General features: G+C 42.4%; 1 protein-coding gene across 5 annotated transcripts in view; it reads right to left on the bottom strand.

The window, feature by feature from the left end:
* The window catches only part of LOC115149367 (adenomatous polyposis coli protein), a 49781-nt gene extending 27400 nt beyond the window's left edge, over positions 1-22381 (bottom strand). Inside the window, exons 1-5 of one of the 5 annotated variants that reach the window (XM_029692178.1) lie at positions 12847-12864; positions 11721-11795; positions 7863-8015; positions 569-653; positions 284-479 (exon numbers count right to left, since the gene is read on the bottom strand). In XM_029692178.1, coding sequence (XP_029548038.1) covers positions 284-479; positions 569-653; positions 7863-7997 — 416 coding nt within the window. In that variant the 5' untranslated portion in view covers positions 7998-8015; positions 11721-11795; positions 12847-12864. Of the gene's footprint in view, positions 1-283; positions 480-568; positions 654-7862; positions 8016-11720; positions 11942-12213; positions 12320-12846; positions 12916-22131 lie in introns of those variants that run through there. The other 4 variants (XM_029692177.1, XM_029692175.1, XM_029692180.1 and 1 more) reach the window with 4 other exon arrangements.
* Positions 22382-22947: the final 566 nt, after the last annotated feature.

Below are 22947 nucleotides of genomic sequence, written 5' to 3'. Positions count from 1 at the left end.
TGCATGATGTACTGTGTGATGGAAGCCCTCACACTGCACCATTGCACTCATAATGTGATTTGGCCGGGAGAGGCGCAAACCACTCATCAATTAATATTGCAGCAGTAAATCAAAGTGGATGCATCCCACATGGTACCCTATTTGCTATATAGCCTGAAAGGGCTCTGGTACGGCACTATGTAGGGAATAGGGTGTCCTTTGGGATGGAGACTAAGTATAGCCTACATTACTCAACAAAGACAAACTAATGTGAAAATACAAGATAATGCAAGCAGGAGCTCACCTCTCCTTCTCCAGCTCATCCAGGTAGCCAGCGCTGTCTCTGCCCCCATTGGACAGCCCTCTCTTGGGGTGGGAGCCCAAGGAACCAATGGGGCTGGGGCTGCTGTCCCCTGAACGCCCAGAGCCTGAACCCTGCATGGAAGACGGCTGAGGTCTCAGCTTCACCCCTGGGTAAGTGTTAGGATCCAGGCTAATTTCTACCGGAGGAAGGAATATCAGAGTTGAGGTTTATTTAATAGAACGGATTTCAGTCAGCTAATTCTGTCACCCCATGTGTGATGCGTACCTTTCAGTCTTTCTAGGAGATCGATTTGTCCGGATGAATCGGTAGAGTCTTCTTCAATGCTTCCCTGTATGTGTTTCAGCACCTCCTGATATACAGGAAAAGCAATAGGTTTTAATGTATTGTTTGTAAACACACAACCGCAAATAAGAGCACTGAACAACATCTAGGTGCACACAAACACACTTCCAAAGGAAAGAACAGCAATGTTCTTTTAGTTTAGAAACAAAAACATTTAAGCTACAAAAACAAAGTTAGTCCATTTCACACCTGAAAAAAGTCAAGCCAAACCTGACTCACTGCAGTGCAAAATAGAATGTTTGCCTCAACCCCCCCACCATCCCATTCCAGAGACAAGGAACCGGTGGTTTGTCATGCTGCCTGATGGACAGGGTGGAACAGAGAGGAGAAACATCCATCCACCGGCTTTGATGTACCATCAAAAACCAAATCAAATTTAATTTGTCACATGAGCCGAATACAACTGGTTCAGACTTTACCGTGAAATGCTTGCTTATGAGCCCTTCACAACGATGCAGTTTAAAAACCATTATTTAAAATAATGGTAACGCAAGAGGAATAAAATACACAAGAATGAAGCTATAGGCCTCCCGAGTGGCGCAGTGGACTAAGGCACATCATCAGTGCTAGCTGTGCCACTAGAGATCCTGGTTCGATCCAGGCTGTCGCAGCCGGCCACGACCCGGGAGACCTATGGGGCGGCGCACAATTGGCCCAGCGTCGTCCAGGTTAGGGGAGGGCTTGGCCGGCCGGTATGTCCTTGTCCCATCGCACTCTGTGGCGAGCCGGGCGCCTGCACGGTGACAGTCGCCAGGTGTACAATGTTTTCTCTGACACATTGGTGCAGCTGGCAGTGCAGCTTGGCTGAGTCGTGTTTCGGAGGACACACGGCTCTCGACCTTCGCCTCTCCCGAGTCCGTACGGGAGTTGCAGCAATGGGACAAAACTGTAACTACCAAATGGATACCACGAAATTGGGGAGAAAGTTTAATATATATCTTTTTTTTATCCAGTACTGTATTGTAGGTTGGACCCTAAGTCTTTATGTTCCTAAAGAGCATGCCACCAATGGCTTTCTAAGAACTGGCCCCTTGAGGGCATCAGTGACTTTGCCCTGAAGGGAGGGACACTTTTCTTTAGACTTGATATTGTTCTCAGTGTACTCTACTCTTCAGTCAACCAATGACATTGCTATCCTTAAGCACTTTTTCTCCTATGGACATCATCTCCCATCCTTTCAGATAAGGTCTCCTCATAGTCATATATGCATCTTAATCTTTAGCCTTTTCACAGGCAACCAACCCAAAGACATACAGTAGCAATACATTGTTAGCTGTAGGCCTACATCCACAAATGCAAAAAACGGACTAATTTAGCAAAAAAATTATAACTTGGTATAGTGGGAAAAGCAGCCAAGTTTGGTAATTTTAATGGTGTTATGTCCTATCTCAAAATGGAACTCTGAACCCACTTGAACTAATATACAACACATTATGAAGATCTTACAGATCTTGATCACTCTAAGGGTTTGTTTAACTACGTGTCCTGTCCATAATCAGTTAACCGCTCAGCTCTACAAAACATGACTGGAAAAAGATCATGAACTTGATTAGCCTATTGAAACTGGCTTGTTGCAGGAGGACTAATACTTACCACAATTAACCTACAACGGTGACAGAGTGAAGGGTGGAAAGTCATACTTCCAGAGAAGAATAAATCCAGCATTAAAACTAGGCCTATAATCAGAAGGATACAGCATAGCGAACTAGAGGCCGGATACGATCATGTCCATATAGCTCAGCAATCCCAGAGTACAGTACTACAGCTGTAGTCTCCACAGCAGGCAGAATCCTTCAACCAATCTGGACTTTATATTAACTGCAAATTTGTACTGCGGGTCATTAAATCAAAAGTTAGTTAAAAGTATTTCCAGGTTGAACAGTTCGTTAGATTATGTTATTTTTCAAGTGGAATAGAAAGAGTAGTCTCCTGTCCTCCAGTGAGTCCAAGAGGAGAGCGAAGCATCAGAGCGATGTCCGACGACACAATATCCGGCGACAACACGGCTCCCGCTCAGAAAACAGAACAGGGTTTTCCTTCCACCCTGCCTGTCCCGTCTCAGTCAGTCAGAGACCAGGGGCCATCAAGAGGCTACGTCCATACAGCTGCTTCCCCTCAGATTGAAGGGTTACTCACAACGTAACCAACGCATGACCCGGACGGTCACAGTGTCCGCCAACCTCTACCCTGTGACCTCTGACCCTGGCCCATGCATCGATGAGCAGGCTGAAAGGGGGTCAGACGGGAGGGCAGGATGGCAGGAAACAAAAACACACACAGCCCTGTGTGATGCACTCTCTCTCTCCCTCGCTCTGTAAAGCATGTGTGACGTCTAGACACACCACACAACGGCTGCATTATCAGGCTGGGATCATATGATAAAGAGCCCCTCATTCTATTCACAGCAGTTCCTAGCAGAACCACTCCTCTATTCAACCATCAGGGGTGACGGACATGTTGTTGCTAACGTGAATAGAATACAGCTCATTTATAACGTAGACTACTAGCTGACCGTAAATTCAAGACCAAGAGGAGAATCCATATAGATTGATCTGGCCTATAAAAATACCTATAAAAACAAATAACCATGGGGTCATTGAGAGTAAAGTAAATTGAGGACAGGCAAGCCACTACCATAGGAAAGTACAAAATAATAGAAATCAAGTCTGAACTTACTTCAATTAGTTGGATAACCAAATAAAAAAGGAAAGTAAACCTTGAAGCTGCCACATCCATACCAAGTCAAGTTGTCAACTCTCGTTAAATTATATTTTTAGTCAACTGCTGTCCAAGTCTCAGAATTCTGGATCTGTTTGCTCAATCCGAGATGGGAAAATGGACGCACTCTTCCCCAATAAATAAATCCAACAGAGAGACCGGCTAGAATAGCAGTGCATCCCTGCAGTGTTTGAGTGTCCTGCATACCCTTCACACACACACACTACAGACAGGCTTTAAAATGGTCATCCAATACTCCTAGTAACTCAAATCAATGCTGTAAAAGTACCCATCTGCAGAGCCAAAACCCACCCAGCATGCCGGGGTCTCTCATTCTCATCAGGCTCTGGTTTCATCTGAGCTGGGCTCCCATGAGGCCCTGGAGTTTAGTTGTTGGTTGGCCTGTGAGCCCGGTTTGGGGGGGTGCATGCTATGTCCGGCTTTTGTACGGCACTCTGACTGGAAAAGGGTAGACTGTCCTTGAGAATGCAATATTTTTTTGTTGTTATGGTATGTGGTGTGTAATAAGGAAAAAACAAGCATTGATGTCAAGGGAAGCAGGCCCGGGAGGGTTTAAATTAGGACACTAATGTGTGAAGCAACCTTACTAACTAGGCTGTACTTAACGAGAGACCCAGACCGCCACAGATTCCTGTTGGGTAGTTTTAGGATGATACTACACCAGAAATAAGACTTCTCAAAATAGAAAAAGGCATGCTCTGTTTAAAAGCTATTCATTGATTGGAAACCCTTAATTTCCATTAAAAACTTATGCTAAACCAAGTGGATTCCTAAAAAAAAAAAACTTAGGCGATTCAGGGCCCCAAATATTTTACAGTTATGTAAATAGCCAGGTCTGAACTTTTCACAATAAAATAAGGTTCCAAGATATGCGTTAAGTAGAACGCTTAAATCATAACCTGTCTGTTCTGAGAACTAAGTCTGTTTCAACACTCCCAGTGTCAGTATTACACTATTATGTTGTGGAATGAGTCACTAGTATTGATCCCACAAAAGGCAATTTCAATTTCACTAGTAACTTCTTATGAAGAAACTTTCTGCCAGAATCTTGAGATATCAAATGCAAAATGTCACTTTATAGCATCCCTTTCCACATACAGGATGGAATGACTGAGGATTTACAGAGGTTTAGTGCTCATCTAAAGCTCTAGGGTTTATGTTAAAACTGGGTTATATAAGATGCAAGTACAATTTGATGTGTCTTTGTGCCTGTGTGAGAGCGCGTGCTCGTAAACATAATTATTGAACTGAACTGGAGCTCTTGTTGTGCTGTGTGTAATTGGCTTGGTGTGTAGGAGAGAGGATGCCTGCTCAGTGCTCATTGATGGAGAGGCTGTTGTTCATGCTCTCCTCTGGTCTCCCTGCAGCTGTGAGCCTGTGACAGCCTGTATGCGTCCCAAATGGCACCCCATTCCCTATATAGTGCACCCAATGGGCCCTGGTCAAAAGTAGTGCACTATAAAAGGGAAACATTGTGCCATTTGGGACGCAGACCCTGAGCCCCGAGGAGAGAGGAAATGTCTAGATGTCGGAACTGAGAGAGGCGCATTCATCAGATACAATGAGAGGAAGGGAGAGGAAGGGAGAGAGACGCTAAAAAAAAAGACAGCTTTCCCTGACGTGCAGAGGGAAGGGAGCGTCTCAGAGCGAGCAGTGTGTGTGTGTGTGTGTGTGTGTGTGTGTGAGCGAGCAGCCTACATCAATCTAAACGTGCCAGAGGGAGATATGGTTTCTGATGAATATGAGACTGATTAGCACAAAGGGAAAAGGCGGACTGTCTTTAAATCTCATCCATTAGTCATAAACAATATCATTATTCACCCCCTGAATAATCAAATTATTTATGATTCATCTTTTATGATCTCAACAGGGGTTCTCCCCAGTAAGGAATACTAACAGGCCATATTTCTACAAGATAGGCCTAATAATTCTCACTTGGTTGCAAATGATAACCCTTCCCCCTATTTAGACTACATAGAAACATTACAGTACTTTAGAGTTTCTACTACTTAGGCTACCATTAACCAACAAAACAGCCCACTTACGATAAGCATTAAGCTAAACTCTATTTAGTAAGCATTGCAGGATGCAGGAACCTAAACTCCAACACTATAGTTCACAGTCCAGGAACGGATTTCTCAACAATACAGGTCAACACAATGGATGGCGTCGTTGCACCAAAGGCAGAAAATATACTTTAATTTATTTTAAAATCATTCTCTCTCCTTAAAGAGTTAAGCTAGTGCCAGAGAAATCTCTAAGCCAAACCCAGGCTGGTTCTGTATCTGCAGCAGCACAAAGGCGTGTGCAACAGCCATCTCCCTCCAGCATGAAATATCAGACTGCAGAGTAGCAGGTAGCCTAGCTCTAGGCTTACTAAACTGACTGAGTTGGCAGGTTTTCCATTTGAGCCAGAGCGGATGCAGAGCAGAGCTGATGGGGTGCATTGCTAATAGATAGCTTAGCAGCAGTGCTGAATGTGCCAGTCTAAGGGTAGAGCCGGCAGACCCCACCCCCCTGCCTCACGCACCCAAAAGTGAGACTGAGGCAAACCTCAAACCCAGCTCCAAACCTACTGAGATAAAGGATGCATAATCAGTGTTAGGCTACTCACAGAGTAGTACTCTCCTCAGACAAGGGCAGAGCAGACCCCCCCTCATTTAAAATGCCCAAAAGTGAGAAGCCTCAACCAGCTCCAATGCTACTGGAAAGTGAACACAGTCTCACAAAGTATGTGTCAGTGTTACTCACATTAAGACTCTCCCCAGAAATGACTAATAACTAATACTGACTAAGCCTGCACCAAACATATACCTCACCCAGTCCCAACACGCTGTGAGTCCTGCCACGGTGACACTCAATCCCTCATTACCAGGAAACACTCCTCAAAAACAACTAGGCATTTTAATAGATCAGAGTGTATCAACCCCTAGCCCATATGCCCTAGGCATTTTAATAGATCAGACAGGATTACATTGGATAGGTGTAAGCAGTACGGCAACAATTCCACCTGGTCTATCTATTGACATCTAGATGGAGCTACCAGCCTCATCCTGTCAGATCTACACAAAGGGTAGGGTCGGGGTTGATTTGTGATTGAGGGAAGGACTTGCAGTCTCTTGTCCTTAGTTCCTGGGCTAATGAGTAGTCCACTACATTCACTGCCACTCGTACATTTAAGAAAGTAGTGCTCCCTAATGTGAGGTGGCACCACTCACTACCCAAGGGTGCATTGTGGGGTAGAAGACATTGACAGAGATAGTTGGGAACCCAAATGTTCCTGTGAGAACAGAAAAGCCCTAGGAGTTTAAATCACCTCCTGAAGCCTCAGCCTGCCAGGTCACATCATCCAATTAAAGCAACGGCACCTAGCAGGCTGATACTCACTCACTCTGGGGTTGAATGTGAGTGAGTGAGTGAGTGAGTGAGTGAGTGAGTGAGTGAGTGAGTGAGTGATACACATACACATTCAGCAGCCTAGCCCAGGATGGCAGCTCTTCTCATGAACAGAGTCCAAGACCGTGTCTGAAACTGTTACTAACCGCCAAGTCTCTCCTTCCTCAGTCCTTGTTTCCTCAATTCCTATGAAAATGCATTGGAGGAGAGGATCCAAGGGGCCTCCCTCAACCCCCAATTTTCCAATAAGCTTTGAGAGGAATTGAGGAAACGAGGATGACAGATAATAACGTTTTCAGAGACAGACCGACTCTGGGCTGCAGATAGGGAGGTTGAAGCTGAGGGGCTAATTCGAGTGACAATACAGAGGGATGTGTCAGGAGAGCGAGAGGCCTGTGAAGGGGTTTTGTGAGAATGTCGACAGGATGAGGAGGATATATTTATTTTTGTCTTGGATACTAGCTAACATTTTCTATCCATGCTACATCATGGTGTCTTCCTCGGTAGCTAGGCCTATATTGAGGGGGCGGATTAGAGAGTCCAAATTACTTCCTAAACTTCAGCGGAACACTCAACCCTAACACCTTACTTCAGGCATATTGGTTGTTCAAAGCTGGAAGACAGACTATGATCTAAGATCTTGCCTAGGGAAATATCCAACTGTTGTGCTTGATATAGCCTACTGAGTGAAGCAATAACAGACAAACACAGCAACGACTGTAGCGTGAGGCAGCTTGATTTACAAGTACACCCCATGGACAGGACGCCTTACCCCAGATCTATCTCCTTAATGCAGAGTGCCCATTTTTACAGTCTTTGGTATGACTCAGCCAGGGATTGAAATCACACCCTTCCAATCTCAGGGTGGACACTAAGGCCACTGAGTTGGTACAAGCATTTGAGTGAAGAGGAAACGCTGACTTGTGTTCAGTAGACATGAAACAGAAACGCTTTGTCTGTACTTCTCCAATAAGAAAAGTCAGTTTACATTTTACGTAGTAAAATGTTTTGCTACATGTGCCATAATTAACACGACCTTCGACCCAGGGTTCTTAGTGTACCATAGAAGAGGTCTGATTACCTTCATATTGGAGGCTTCCGTCTCCAGTTTGGTCAAGTGGTTGGAGTTGTCCTCAAGCTCTTGTCGAAGGTTGGAGTTCTCCATCTTCAGTGCCTCCACTTGCTTCAGCAGCTGATCATAAGACTCTGCAGCCATCTTGGACTACCTCTTGACCTAAGGACAAGGACACAATAACAATAGTTAATAAGGTTGAATCAACTCCTACTTGCACTGGAAAATTGCCCATAAAAACAGACAGACCACCTCAATCACAATTAATCTGGAAGCCTACATTTGATTGATGGATATAATTAAGCTAGGCTACATTATGGTCAGTGGTGACAGTGTACATAACACATGTCAATTAATATCCAGCTCTTCATAGAAAATGGGCTTTAAAAATACTTGATACATTCATAGCTTCATTTCCTCTACCATTACATTGGCAAATTACAGTTCAGCAATGGTTATAAGAATGAAAACCTTTTCAAATCAGAGGCAGGACTTAAGATGAGGCCAGTTGCTCCAGGGCCAAAGCAAGTCACATTAAAACAAAAAGCAGCACACAAGATTTTATGAAAAACAGTTGAGAATAAGATCTGGAGAATAAGAGTTGTAAATGCCTTACATGGCTTTGGGTAAAGAGCAATTCACACACAGGTTTTAAAAACATTAGGCTTGTGAATAATTCACGCCTGGGCAGATTTTACAAGCCGTGTCAGTGGTTGGACTAGCTTTACTGCATTGAATTTTTTTAACAAGGACTTTGATCAGACAAACGGTTGTTGGAAGAAGTGGATCATCGTAATTACGATAACAGTTCAATAATAGCGTAGTTATTAACCTATATTTTATAAAAAAATAGAGAAACATTCATTTTGTTTAGATACAAGAACAAAATGACAAAAAAAAAAAGAGGATTAAATGCAAGGTCCAATTTTTCCAAGTCTCCAGCTGACATAGAAGCCCAGTCCACCACTGTGAAGCTACAGCCACAGCACAACGGTGCCATACCATCTCTTGCCATACCACCTGTCAAATGGTTCATGGCCAACTACCACTGATATCCATCCACTGAAATCTCAATGCACATGGCATTGTCTAAACACCACAAAATCCAATAGATTAGAACCTTATATTTTTAATATTAACCACATCCTACAACACTGATAATCCATATCACACATGTTCACTGACCACATCTGTACAATTTAAGCCTAGGCCAAAATGGGCACGGTTTACACTATACTCCTTGTTAATGCAACTAAATATCTCTGCTATCTACTGCAACAAACAATGTTTGCAAGGACCATACCACAGGGACTGTGCATTGCATCTACTATGATTAGGGCAGGCCGTGGTTTACTAATATGTTAACCTGAGAAGAGAGGATCTAGAAGACAGAAGATGTAGTCGGCCAGCTAAAGGAACACCATTACTCATGCACCACAGAGCCCCCTACAGCCCTGTGAAGACAACTCTACATGACAGGAGGGACACTCGTTCGTCTTGCTGAGGAAAAGTTTGTATTTTTAGATCATCCATCATGGAGAGGGTAGGAGGCAAGCAAGCGGGGTGAGTAGTAACTGGATCACTGAAGTGGAAAATGTATCACTCTTTGGTTACCAAATGATCAGTGAGTGACATGTTAAATATCAGCAAAGGCCTTGGCATGAAGGCTTACTCTTTGGAACTCTTTAGCAGTGCTACCACTAGAGCAGACTCCGGCATGAGCATACAGACCCAACTAACTAAACTTAACCTCTTTGGGCTGGGGTGCAGTATTGGGGTGCAGTATTTTCACATTCGGATGAAAAGCGTGCCCAGAGTAAACTGCCTGCTACTCAGGCCCAGAAGCTAAGATATGCATATTATTAGCAGATTTGGATAGAAAACACTCTGAAGTTTCTAAAACTGTTTGAATGATGTCTGAGTATAACAGAACTCATATGGCAGGCGAAAACATGAGAAAAATCCAACCAGGAAGTGGGAAATCTGAGGTTTGTAGTTTTTCAAGTGATTGCCTATCTAATATACAGTGTAAATCTGGTCAGATTGCACTTCCTAAGGCTTCCACTAGATGTCAACAGTCTTTAGAACGTTGTTTCAGGCTTCTATTGTAAAAGGGGAACGAATAAGAGCTGTTTGAACCAGTGGTCAGGCTGAAAGCCTTTAGTTTAGCCACGCGCGCGAGCATGAGCTCCTTTCTAAAGACAAAGGAATTGTCCGGTTGGAATATTATTGAAGATTTATGATAAAAACATCCTAAAGATTGATGCTATACATCGTTTGACATGTTGTTTCTACAAACTGAAATTGAACTTTTTTTACTTTGTCTGGACTTAGTGCCCGCGCCTTGTGCATTTGGATTAGTGTACTGAACGCGCAAACAAAAAGGAGGTATTTTGACATAAAGATGAACTTTATCGAACAAAACAAACATTTATTGTGGAACTGGGATGCCTGGGAGTGCATTCCGATGACGATCAAAGGTAAGTGAATATTTATAATGCTATTTCTGACTTCTGTTGACTCCACAACATGGCGGGTATCTGTATGGCTTGTTTTGGTGGCTAAGCGCTGTACTCAGATTATTGCATGGTGTCCTTTCGCTGTAAAGCTTTTTTGAAATCTGACACAGCGGTTGCATTAAGGAGAAGTATATCTTTAACAGTGGCTTATATTATCCCCTGGTCGACATTGACTAATCAATCAACTTCACAGTGCAATATTAGTAATTCAGAACCATGATATTGGTTTGTTTGACACAATGTCCTGGTTCCCTAGACTAGAGTAACATTTGTTTGCCAAAGATTAAATGAAGCGCCAATCGAATTCAATGAGTCAATTAGGCTAGGTTGACTGGGCAGTGAGTCTGTCCCAAAATGTCAATACTGCCCTCACTAGGCTGGATCCTATACACAGGACGGGTAGAGAAGAACACTCAGCAGCATTCCAGAACCACCCTGTGAGTTCTGTCAATGCACTGGCTAATGAACACATAATATATCAGGGTTCTATATCCATTGATGCAAAGAGGTAACCAAAACAACATTTCCAAAATTGGATCGGGATGTGTATTAAAAAAAAAAAAGTCATTTTATGGATACACTGCCACTTCATGCATTTCCAATACAGTGGAGAACTGCAGAAGGTGAGCCAAAAGACAAGCCCCTGTTGGCAGATGCAGACTGAAGTAGTTCAATTGGCAGCCATTTTGGAGATTCAATTCTAGCCTACGCCATAAAACAGAGAGCTTATCATCACCATCATTTAACAGCCAGCGTCTACAACTGCTGACTATGATGAGCGATGGGATACAGAATGAGGTTGCAATGCTACAATGATCATTGTACTGTGCAATATCAACATAAATTCTATAGTATTATAGTGAATATGGCTGTTATAGATATCTAGCAGGAAGGTAGGCTACAGTTACACAAATTGTATTAAAAATTACACAAGCCCGTAGGCCTATATCAGTTTCATAATTGCATTATCAATTACGTCAACATCCACATCAGTTTATAATCGTATTATCAGTTAGACCCATCTGCTTGAGCTCCCTGTCATCGCCACACCATTTCCATATTAGGCTACTTCTCCTGCCCCTTACTTTACAGTTTTAACCTATATTTCACTAAATTAATTTCCTCCAGATATTAGACTAATGCGCTGTTATTTTAATTAGGCTAGTAGACAACACTGATCACTCTTCCTCAGTCATTCACTAGCGTGCAGTAAACCTAGGCTAGTTCATGGATGAAAACCAAAAACATTTTTTGTACAAATAAATTAAACTGTTACAATGTGTAGGCTGTAACTGTACAATACACACAAAGCTTGCAGGTAAAAAATAATAATAATCTAGAATCTTACCATGTCCTCTCCCTCTGCATCATGTAGCTATACACCCACAGAACTCAGCCCACTAAAAATCAGTCAGTAATATCTCTAGATAGAGAAAACAAAGCAACAGAACATTGAACAAAGCAAACCACTACTGGCACCATATAGGCTAAACCTGTCAAATTGTGCCTACAAAAGGGTTTGAAGGGGGCGCGAGAGAGAAGAAACACGAAGGGGGAATGAACAAATGAAAGAACAGAACAGAGCAGGGGCTGAGAAAGAAGAGGACTGCATCCTCTTCTACCTCATGAATATTGCATCAATGTTCTCAAAATACATCCTCCCCTTAAATTGGCTAATTTTGGGTATCCATTTTGCAGGTTGATGCTTCCTGGTGCATTAAAATGTATTTTGAAAATGACAAATCCTCGTGTCCAATTCTCTCTAAATTAACATCTTCCTCTCTCCAAATGAGGATTCCATCTTGACACGATAAAACAACCAGGCAGGCGCTCACATTTACCTTTCGTCTGACACTGGCAGTGAACGTAGCACTGCACTGGATGGATGAGGCTTTTTGTGAATCTGTGAAAGGGTGTGTGTGTGAGAGAGAGAGAGCGACACTAAGGATGGAGACCCCCCCTCAGCAGATAGCTAAACCAGAAAAACCCCAGCAGTCAGCTGCTGAGCGACAAATGCCCTTCCCTTGACACCACAAAGAAAAAGTAGGCAGACAGTGGTGTGAGCTCTCTCACACACACACACAACCCAACTAACCCAGCCCTTCACAGCACAATACAACCAGGGATTAACCAATGACGACGTCAACACAGACAAAGACACCGTCAGACTGACCCCATAGCAACCCTACAGCGTCCAAAGAAAGACAGCATCGCACAGTCACAATGACACGTCTGCTTTGTTGGAGCATAATCGGTAGCTAGGCTAAGCAGAAGTCTCTCCCTCTCTCCCTCCAAAAGGCTTAGCGGCTACGCCTCGCTATTCACACAAACACACCATTATTCCCCCAGGAGCTCCCTGCCTGCCCCTAATCCCCATTAACAGACACGTTTTTTTAATATTCTGTCTCAATTTTTGTCTGTTGTAGAAAGGAGAAGTGGGGGCCTTTTCAATAATTGACAAAGCTAAACCTTACCCCATTTCGATAGCAGTGACAGTGTCCATCCCATCTCCTTCTCAACTGTGTCCGATGCTGAAAGCACTTCCAGCCAGCACCCGGTCACATGACCACTCGGTATAGCCAATCGCCTGGCAGCGAGGATCAGGCAGGAACAGCCCTGTTCTGCTGTTTCCGTGGCTGGTTCTGCAGTGACCGATGCTGGCTGGCTTCCAGCTCTGTGGCACAGCTGCTTCTCCCAGCCGACTCAATTAGGTCTCTTATAAAGTGGTGAGGAGGAGTCTACCGTGTCCGGATGGGAATTCACAATTTTCTGGACTCAGGTTCACTTAAATATCATTTTAAGCTTTGTTTTACTGTTGAAAATTACATCTGATTTCAGGGTTGTATGTCGAGTTGCTCTCCTTAAATATAAGTAATCTTATTTGTTTCTGAATTGTTTAAATCAAAAATGTCCCCTTCCGGCTCCTGATATCAGGGCATAAAAACTACAATCAGTCTCCTGAATTAGCCTAGTACGCATACGTGCGCCCAGCTGGTGCACATGCGCACTAGGCCCAAACTCTTTTTCCCTGGCTAAACTAGCTGGCTAGATGAACTATGCTAGTTTTTGTCCTCATTGCCAAACTTCATAAATACTCCACCCTCAGCTTCAAAACTCCTTTGCTGGTTATACAATAAATGTGTAACTTAGAAATTTGCTGTAAAGAAACTTAAACAATGTATTGATTTATTGTTTGGTTGAATAGTTTGACTGGTTCGAGATATCTGTTGTAAGATGACAGAGGCAAAGGATATCATTGCTACATAACTAGGGCTGTCCCCGACAAAAACAAATCTTGGTCGGCCGGGAGTTGCCTTTTCTTTCCACCAAACGATTGGTACACATTTTTTTTGTGTGTATTTTTCCATATATAGACCTATGTGTTTCAATAAAATCAACTATATGCACTGAGCTTGTCTGGTGCTTTAAGTGCACTGTTTGATTAAATAATTAAGACAAATGACTAGAGTGAGTCCGACCGCAATTGATTTGATTGTGTCAGACCGGGCTCAGAGTTGTTGCACTGTGTTAAAAAGTGCCTGTGTGACTAGCACCCGTTGTCCTTCTCTCCTCCCTGCTGCAGCGACTACCACAGAACATCAAGTGTTTATCGCGCTGTCCGTGTTGCTGAAGCTGTAACATAATTACAGCCATTTCTGACTGAAAAGTTCTGTTATCGAAATCCCTCATTTGTTTAGGGAAAAAAAAATAACATTCCCTATTCCCTCAACCCTTGCTCTCTTTACGTGGCACGCGTATGCATCGCAATCCATGCACGTGACCAATGGGGCCTGACTTATAGTCTATCATAATCACATCAAATTGGTTATAACAAACTCAGAACACTAACAGCATAATGGATGCAGAGGATGTGACAAATTAACTCGAAACAAGGGAATGTTTACTGGTTGCTCAGGACGGAAAGGGGAATAAATTGTGTGTAATAAATTTGATTAGTTGTGGAACCTACTGGTGATCAAAGAATGTAAACAATGAATGCAAACACCAAATAAATTATAAGCATACCAGTGTTATAACATTGTTTTTTCTAAAGCCTTTATTACAGCAAAGACTAAAAACAGTCGAATGCATTTGTGAATGCAATTGCTGACATGGAACGCTTTATTTATTGTTTAGGCTAATTATTCGAGGGTCACTTTGTTATTTTAAAACTACAAATGCAACATGCAAAGTGTTGGTCCCATGTTTCATGAGCTGAAATAAAACTCAGACATTTCCACACACAAAGCTTAATTCTCTAAAATGTTGTGCACACATTTGTTTACATCCCTGTTAGTGAGCATTTTTTCCATTGCCAAGATAATCAATCCACCTAACAGGTGTGGCATATCAAGAAGCTGAAACAGCATGGTCATTACTTGTGCTGGGGAAAATAACAGGCCACTTTAAAATGTGCAGTTTTGTCACACAACACAATGCCACAGATGTCTCAAGTTGAGGGAGTGTGTAATTGGCATGCTGACTGCAAGAATGTCCACCAGAGTTGTTGCCATAAAATTGAATATTAATTTCTCTACCACAAGCTGGCTCCAACTTCATTTTTAGAGAATTTGGCAGTACGTCCAACCGGCCTCACAACCACAGACCACGTGTAACCACGCCAGCCCAGGACCAACACATCCGGCTTCTTCACCTACGGGGTCATCTGGGGGGGGTGTTGCTGAGGAGTATCTCTGTCTGTAATATTGCCCTTTTGTGGGGAAAAACTCCTGATTGCCTGGGCCTGTCTCCCCAGCGGGTGGGCCAATGCCTTGGTCATCCCTGTGGCTCAGTTGGTAGAGCATGGTGTTTGCGATTCCCACGGGGGGCCAGTACAAAAAAAAAATGCATGAAATTAAATGTATGTATTCACTACTGTAAGTCGCTCTGGATAAGAGTGTCTGCTAAATGACTGAAAATGTAAATGAAAATGAAAAGCATGGCTCCATGGGATACAGTGGGAGGGGAAAAGTATTTGATCCCCTGCTGATTTTGTACATTTGCCCACTTACAAAGAAATGATCAGTCTATAGTTTTAATATAGTAGGTTCATTTGAACAGTGAAAGACAGAATAACAACAAAAAAATCCTGAAAAACACATGTCAAATGTTATAAAATGATTTGCATTTTAATGAGGGAAATAAGTATTTGACCCCCTCTCAATCAGTCATATTTGATGATTAAAATCGGACTTTATTAATAATGAGTAATCCAGGAATGTCATGAGAAAACTCGAGAAAATCTGAGAGCCTGGTCACACCACTGACCGGGTCGCAGGGGGCGGAGGTTAAGAGGGCACCACACACACCTGAAAGCAACAAAACTAACCCCCAGAGAATCAATAGTGACAAACAAATATGGGGCAAACACCCAGGACCAAAACCAAACACTGATTTAACAACCTGCACAATTGGGTTAACCCTCCCTTATTTTTATTTGACCTTTATTTAACCTGTTATGGATAGGGGGCAGTATTTTCACAGCTGGATAAAAAACGTACCCGATTTAATCTGATTATTACCCCTGCCCAGAAACTAGAATATGCATATAATTATTAGCTTTGGATAGAAAACACTCCAAAGTTTCTAAAACTGTTTGAATGGTGTCTGTGTATAACAGAACTCATTTGGCAAGCCAAAACATGAGAAGATTCTGTTCAGGAAGTACCCTGTCTGACCATTTCTTCCCCTTGTTGATTCTCTCTATCCATTACAAAGGATCTCTGCTGTTACGTGACACTTCCTACGGCTTCCATGGGCCCTCAGAGCCCGGGAAAAAGCTGAATGACGTAATTCAAAGCCCTGGCTGAAACACACGAGCGCTTTTGCTAAGTGGTCTATCAGCAGACAAAAGGCTTAGGCGCGTGCCCGAGTCGACCCCGTGATATTTACATTTTAGTCATTTTAGCAGACGCTCTTATCCAGAGCGACTTACAGTAGTGAATGCATACATTTCATACAATTTCATACATTTTTTTTTTTTCCTGTGCTGGCCCCCCGTGGGAAACGAACCCACAACCCTGGTGTTGCAAACACCATGCTCTACCAACTGATGTATTTTCTTTCGGCTGTTTACCTAATTGCTGATCCCCGGTCGGAATATTATCGCTTTTTTACGAGAAAAATGGCATAAAAATCGATTTTAAACAGCGGTTGACATGCTTCGAAGTACGGTAATGAAATATTTAGAAATCTTTTGTCACGAAATGTGCCGTGCGCACGACCCTTATTTACCATTGGGATAGTGTCTAGAACGCACGAACAAAACATCGCTGATGGAACATAACTATGGATTATTTTGGACCAAACCTACATTTGTTATTGAAGTAGAAGTCCTGGGAGTGCATTCTGACAAAGAACATCAAAGGTAATCAAACTTTTCTAATAGTAAATCTGATTTTGGTGAGTGCTAAACTGGGTGGGTGTCTAAATAGCTAGCCCTGTGATGCCGGGCTATCTACTGAGAATATTGTAAAATGTGCTTTCACCGAAAAGCTATTTTAAAATCGGACATATCGAGTGCAGAGGAGTTCTGTATCTATAATTCTTAAAATAATTATGTTTTTTGTGAACGTTTATCGTGAGTAATTTAGTAAATTCACCGGAGGTTTGCGGGGGGGTATGCTAGTTCTGAACGTCACATGCTAATGTAAAAAAGCTGGTTTTTGATATAAATATGAACTTGATTGAACAATACATGCATGTATTGTATAACATAATGTCCTAGGTGTGTCATCTCATGAAGATCATCAAAGGTTAGTGCTGCATTTAGCTGTCTTCTGGGTTTTTGTGACATTATATGCTAGCTTGAAAAATGGGTGTCTGATTATTTCTGGCTGGGTAGTCTGCTGACATATCTAATGTTTTGCTTTCGTTGTAAAGCCTTTTTGAAATCGGACAGTGTGGTTAGATTAACGAGAGTCTTGTCTTTAAAATGCTGTAAAATAGTAATATGTTTGAGAAATTTAAGTAATAGCATTTCTAAGGTATTTGAATATCGCGCCACAGGATTCAACTGGCTGTTACGTAGGTGGGACGATTTGGTGCCACCTGCCCTAGAGAGGTTAACTGACTTGCCTAGTTAAAAAATGTATTAAAAAAAACAAATAAGAATTTAAAAAAAACAAAAAAAATGATCAAAAAAAATTCTTAACTAATTTAAAAAATATATAATTTTATAAAATAAATACAAAAATAAATAAAAACATTTAATAAAAAATTCGGCAAATCGGTGGCCAAAAATACCGATTACCGATTGTTATGAAAACTTGAAATCGGCCCTAATTAAATCGGCCATTCCAATTAAATCGGTCGACCTCTACTGTGAAGGGACAGGTACACAGCATTGTACGAGATCTTCAGTTTCTTGGCAATTTATGGCAAGGAATAGCCTTCATTTCTCAGAACAAGAATAGACTGTCGAGTTTCAGAAGAAAGACCTTTTGTTTCTGACCATTTTGAGCCTGTAATCAAACCCACAAATGCTCCAGATACTCAACTAGTCTAAAGAAGGCCAGTTTTATTGCTTCTTTAAAATCAGCATAACAGTTTTCAGCTGTGCTAACATAATTGCAAAACGGCTTATAATGATCAATTAGCATTTTAAAGTGATACATTTGGATTAGCTAACAACATGCCATTGGAACACAGGAGTGATGGTTGCTGATAAAGGGCCTCTGTACGCCTATGGAGATATTCCATTAAAAGTAGTTTTTTTAATCAATAACAAATCAGCCGTTTACAGCTATAATAGTCATTTACAACATTAACAATGTATTCACTGTATTTCTGATCAATTTGATGTTACTTTAAGACAAAGTATTAGCTTTTCTTTCAAAAACAAGGACATTTCTAAGTGACCCCAAACTTTTGAACAATACTGTAATGGTCTCCTCCATCTTGGATTCACAGCGCCACAGTACCATTGTTGACTATATTTGCCTACTCAATTAAAAACCTGACAAATAAAAGACATCTGAATGAGCTTCTTGTTAGTGTTAAATCATACTCATCTCTCTCCCTCTCAATGGTTGCCCTGTATCACCACGCAACAGAGAATGAGGGGAAAATGAAAACGTATTTCTAAATGCAGGTTTTTTTTTCTTCATGCAAATGAAGACTGAAAGAGCAAGGGGAAGCCAGTCGTTGCCAGCAAAGGACCCTTGGACTTCGTCCCAAATGGCACCCTAGTTCCTATATAAAGCATTACTTTCGACCAGAGACAATGCCTCTGTAGGGAATAAAGTGTCATTTGGGACACCGTCTTGTTGGCTGGCCTGGTCCCCTCTCTCATTGTTGGTGTTGTCCTTAGTATAATTCTCACACATTCATTCACCTACGTGTGGGAAACATTTATCAACTTAGTTCAATTCAAGGCAACAAGTTAACGACACATCATAGAGAGACCAAACACTTGACAGTCCTCCAACCCAGTCAACGCAATAGAGGGGTACCCAACGGGAATAGCAGTAATTTCAATAACGGGGCCACTTGACAAGATAATAGGCCCATGGCTTGACACTGCGAACACTGTTAGGGTTTCCACAAGGGTCAATGTAATACATCAAACACATGTCATGGTAATATACAGGAGTTTTCTATCAACATGGAAAGAGCAATTCAATAAAAACACTATCCCAGAATAACTTGTGGGTGTCTGTGGTCACCAAAAACGGTGAGACAAGAGAGGATGGGAATGCGGGGCGGCAGGTAGCCTAGTGGTTAGAGCATTGGACTAGTAACGAAAGGTTGCTAGATTGAATCCCCGAGCTGACAAGGTAAAAATCTGTCGTTCTGCCCCTGAACAAGGCAGTTTAACCCACTGTTCCTAGGCCATCAATGTAAATAAGAATTTGTTATTATTTTTTTTTATTTCAACTTTATTTAACCAGGTAGGCCAGTTGAGAACAAGTTCTCATTTACAACTGCGACCTGGCCAAGATAAAGCAAAGCAGTGCGACACAAACACCACATGGGATAAACAAACTTAGTCAATAACACAATAGAAAAATCTGTATACAGTGCATGCAAATGAAGTAAGAAGGTAAGGTAATAAATAGGCCAATAGTGGCAAAGTAATTACAATTTAGCAATTAACACTGGAGTGATAGATGTGCAGATGAGTATGTGCAAGTAGAAATACTGGTGTGCAAAAGAGTAGAAAAACAAATATGGGATGAGGTAGGTAGTTAGTTGGATGGGCTATTTACAGATGAGCTGTGTACAGCTGCAGCAATCGGTAAGCTGCTCTGACAGCTGATGCTTAAAGTTAGTGAGGGAGATATAAGTCTCCAACTTCAGTGATTTTTGTAATTCGTTCCAGTCATTGGCTCGGCAGAGAACTGGAAGGAAAGGCGGCCAAATGAGGTGTTGGATTTGGGGATGACCAGTGAAATATACCTGCTGGAGCGTGTGCTGTGGGTGGGTGCTGCTATGGTGACCAGTGAGCTGAGATAAGGTAGAGCTTTACCTAGCAAAGACTTATAGATGACCTGGAGCCAGTGGGTTTGGCGACAAATACATAGCACGGACCAGCCAACGAGAGCATACAGGTCGCAGTGGTGGGTAGTATATGGGGCTTTGGTGACAAAACGGATGGCACTGTGATAGATAGCATCCAATTTGCTGAGTCGAGTGTTGGAGGCTATTTTGTAAGTGACATCGCCAAAGTCAAGGATCGGTAGGATAGTCAGTTTTACGAGGGTATGTTTGGTAGCATGAGTGAAGGAGGCTTTGTTGCGAAATAAGACGATTCTAGATTTAATTTTGGATTGGAGATGCTAAATATGAGTCTGGAAGGAGTGTTTACAGTCTAGCCAGACACCTAGGTATTATAGTTGTCCACATATTCTAAGTCAGAACGGTCCAGAGTAGTGATGCTAGTCAGGCGGGCAGGTGCGGGCAGCGATCGGTTGAAGAGCATGCATTTCATTTTACTAGCATTTAAGAGCATTTGGAGTCCACGGAAGGAGTGTTGTATGAAGCTCGTCTGGAGGTTTGTTAATTAACACAGTGTCTAAAAGGGCCAGAAGTATACAGAATGGTGTCGTAAGCGTAGAGGTGGATCACAGAATCCCCCACAGCAAGAGCGACATCATTGATATATACAGAGAAAAGAGTCGGCCGAGAATTGAACCCTGTGACACCCCCATAGAGACTGCCAGAGGTCCGGACAACAGCCCCTCCGATTTGACACACAGAACTCTGTCTGAGAAGTAGTTAGTTAACCAGGCAAGGCAGTCATTAGAGAAACCAAGGCTGTTGAGTCTGCCGATAAGAATACGGTGATTGACAAAGTCAAAAGTCTTGGCCAGGTTGATAAAGACGGCTGCACAGTACTGTCTTTTATCGATGGCGGTTATGATATCGTTTAGGACCTTGAGCGTGGCTGAGGTGCACCCGTGCCCAGCTCTGAAACCGGATTGCATCGCGGAGAAGGTACGGTTGGATTCTAAATGGTCGGTGATCTGTTTGTTCACTTGGCTTTCGAAGACTTTAGAAAGGCAGGGCAGGATGGATATTGGTCTGTAACGGTTAAATAAACAAATATGTGGCTGTATTTGAGGTAACCACAAAGGTTACCAGATGCTGCCAAGAAGTGCAACATTGGAGGGACCGCTAGAATATAATGCTGTCTCACATAGGCTGCAACTCAGTCTTTGGGCCCCCCACACACATATGTTCATTGCCACCACACCTGATGCAACTAGTCAAGATGAATCAGGTGTGCTGGTGGTAGAATTGAACAAATATGTGGAATGGGCTAGCTGGGGGTTTGCAAAGACCTCTGTCGGGAAACACTAGGCTACAGAAGGCTAGACAAGCAAGTGCATGATGTTGGAGACAACAGTGGATGAGGCAACTGAGCAGAAAAACAACAGTATCTTGTAATATTGCTGTAGAGTAGCCCATAATGTACAGTTGTTTACAACCCCAATGTTCAGCTGCCTAATGAAACATACAAATACTTCCTCTATTACATCTCTGCATTATTCCATCCTGTGTATAACATACTTTATCACCCTACCATTGTAGTTACAGTAATTTTCACGATGTCAAGACAAAGCTGTCCATCCAGCTGTTTTTACACACTTGCCATAGATATCTGATATCCCGGGTCGACAACATCCTAGAGCCTGATCAATAACAGTGTACGTGGCTAATATGTCACACAAAGGGTTTGTTTAAGCAATGCAATACAACCTACTCGAAGCCAAACTTGATGGAACGTAAAGTTGCTGTGGCGATTGTAATATTTTAGTTAGCAAGTTCTTCGTAAATTACTAAACTTTGTAACAAGCTCGTGATACATGAAACGTTCAATTACTTTACTGCACGGGACGCTGCACGGTTATTTTAAAACAACTTTGACGTCCATAATTTTGTATGTGTAAGAAACTAGCTAACAACATATCTTCAAAGTCCTGGCAGCTTACCAAAAATTGTCGTCCTCTTTATTACATTTCCGATAGCTAGCAGCAACCCGGGATAATGGTAGGCTACCTATCAGAAACTAGCACGCAAGCTAAATTAAGTTCATGCCAGCTCATTTCCATAGCCATGCTCAAAATAGTTGACATGAGTTCGTGTCCTACTCAGTAGAAAAGGTCTACCGGAGGTACTTGCATTGTCAAATAAATGTGTAGTTTTCTTCCAGTCAAAACAGGCTGCTTTGTAGCTAACATGTAGCAGATTGCTCGCTAAAAAGCTAACGTTAGCTAGCTCGCGAGCTAACATTTAGCGAAGGTAAATAATCTTACCTGTAACGTTATCAACATTCGCTCCTATTTGCACCAAGTAGTTTATAGTGTATTCCAGGGTGAAAATTCACTATCAAAACCTCGAATCTAACTTTAGACGGGGGTCCATCCCTATACTTTGAAATGTTACAGTCTTCAAGACTCGAACTAAACTTTTTTCTATTGTGTCTCCCTCCGCTTTTTTTCTTTGTACTCTTGCTTCCTTCGTTACGCCATGTTGTCTCTACTGTCAGCTTGCGCGCATGCTTGATGATGATGCGCAAAGGGTATCCGCCCTCAGGCCGTGATAAATAAATAGTTGCGCTATTCGGGATCCTTGGGACGTCCCTACCCTTTTATTTTTTATTAAACGAGGCAAGTCAGTTAAGAACAAATTGTTATTTACAATGACGGCCCACACTGGGCCAATTGTGCCCCGTCCTATGGGACTCCCTATCCCGGCAGGAATCGAACCAAGGTGTGTAGTGACGCCTCTAGCACTGAGATGCAGTGCCACCACTCGGGAGCCCCATTCTAACCCTGATCCAGCGTTTCGCAAACTCGGTCCTCGTGACGTTTTGGTTTTTGCCCTAACACTAAACAGCTGATTCAAATGATCAAAGCTTGATGATTACTTTATTATTTAAATCGGATATGTAGTGTTAGGGCAAAAACCAAAACGTGCACTCCTTAGTGTGCCGAGGGCCGAATTTAGGAAACCCTGCCTTAACCCCCTACCAAAGTAGAGGGCGGTGCCTCTGGAATTTAAACACTGATTGAGTGAGCAGATTGTACTCCTATTAGAGAGATTGTGAGAGAGACAATTCCTTAGATCAG

This window comes from Salmo trutta, chromosome 15 (genome assembly GCF_901001165.1).
Source record: "Salmo trutta chromosome 15, fSalTru1.1, whole genome shotgun sequence".
In the NCBI taxonomy this organism is placed as follows: Eukaryota; Metazoa; Chordata; class Actinopteri; order Salmoniformes; family Salmonidae; genus Salmo; species Salmo trutta.
Note: the sequence above shows the minus strand (reverse complement) of the source record. Positions and strands in the feature narration are given on the sequence as shown.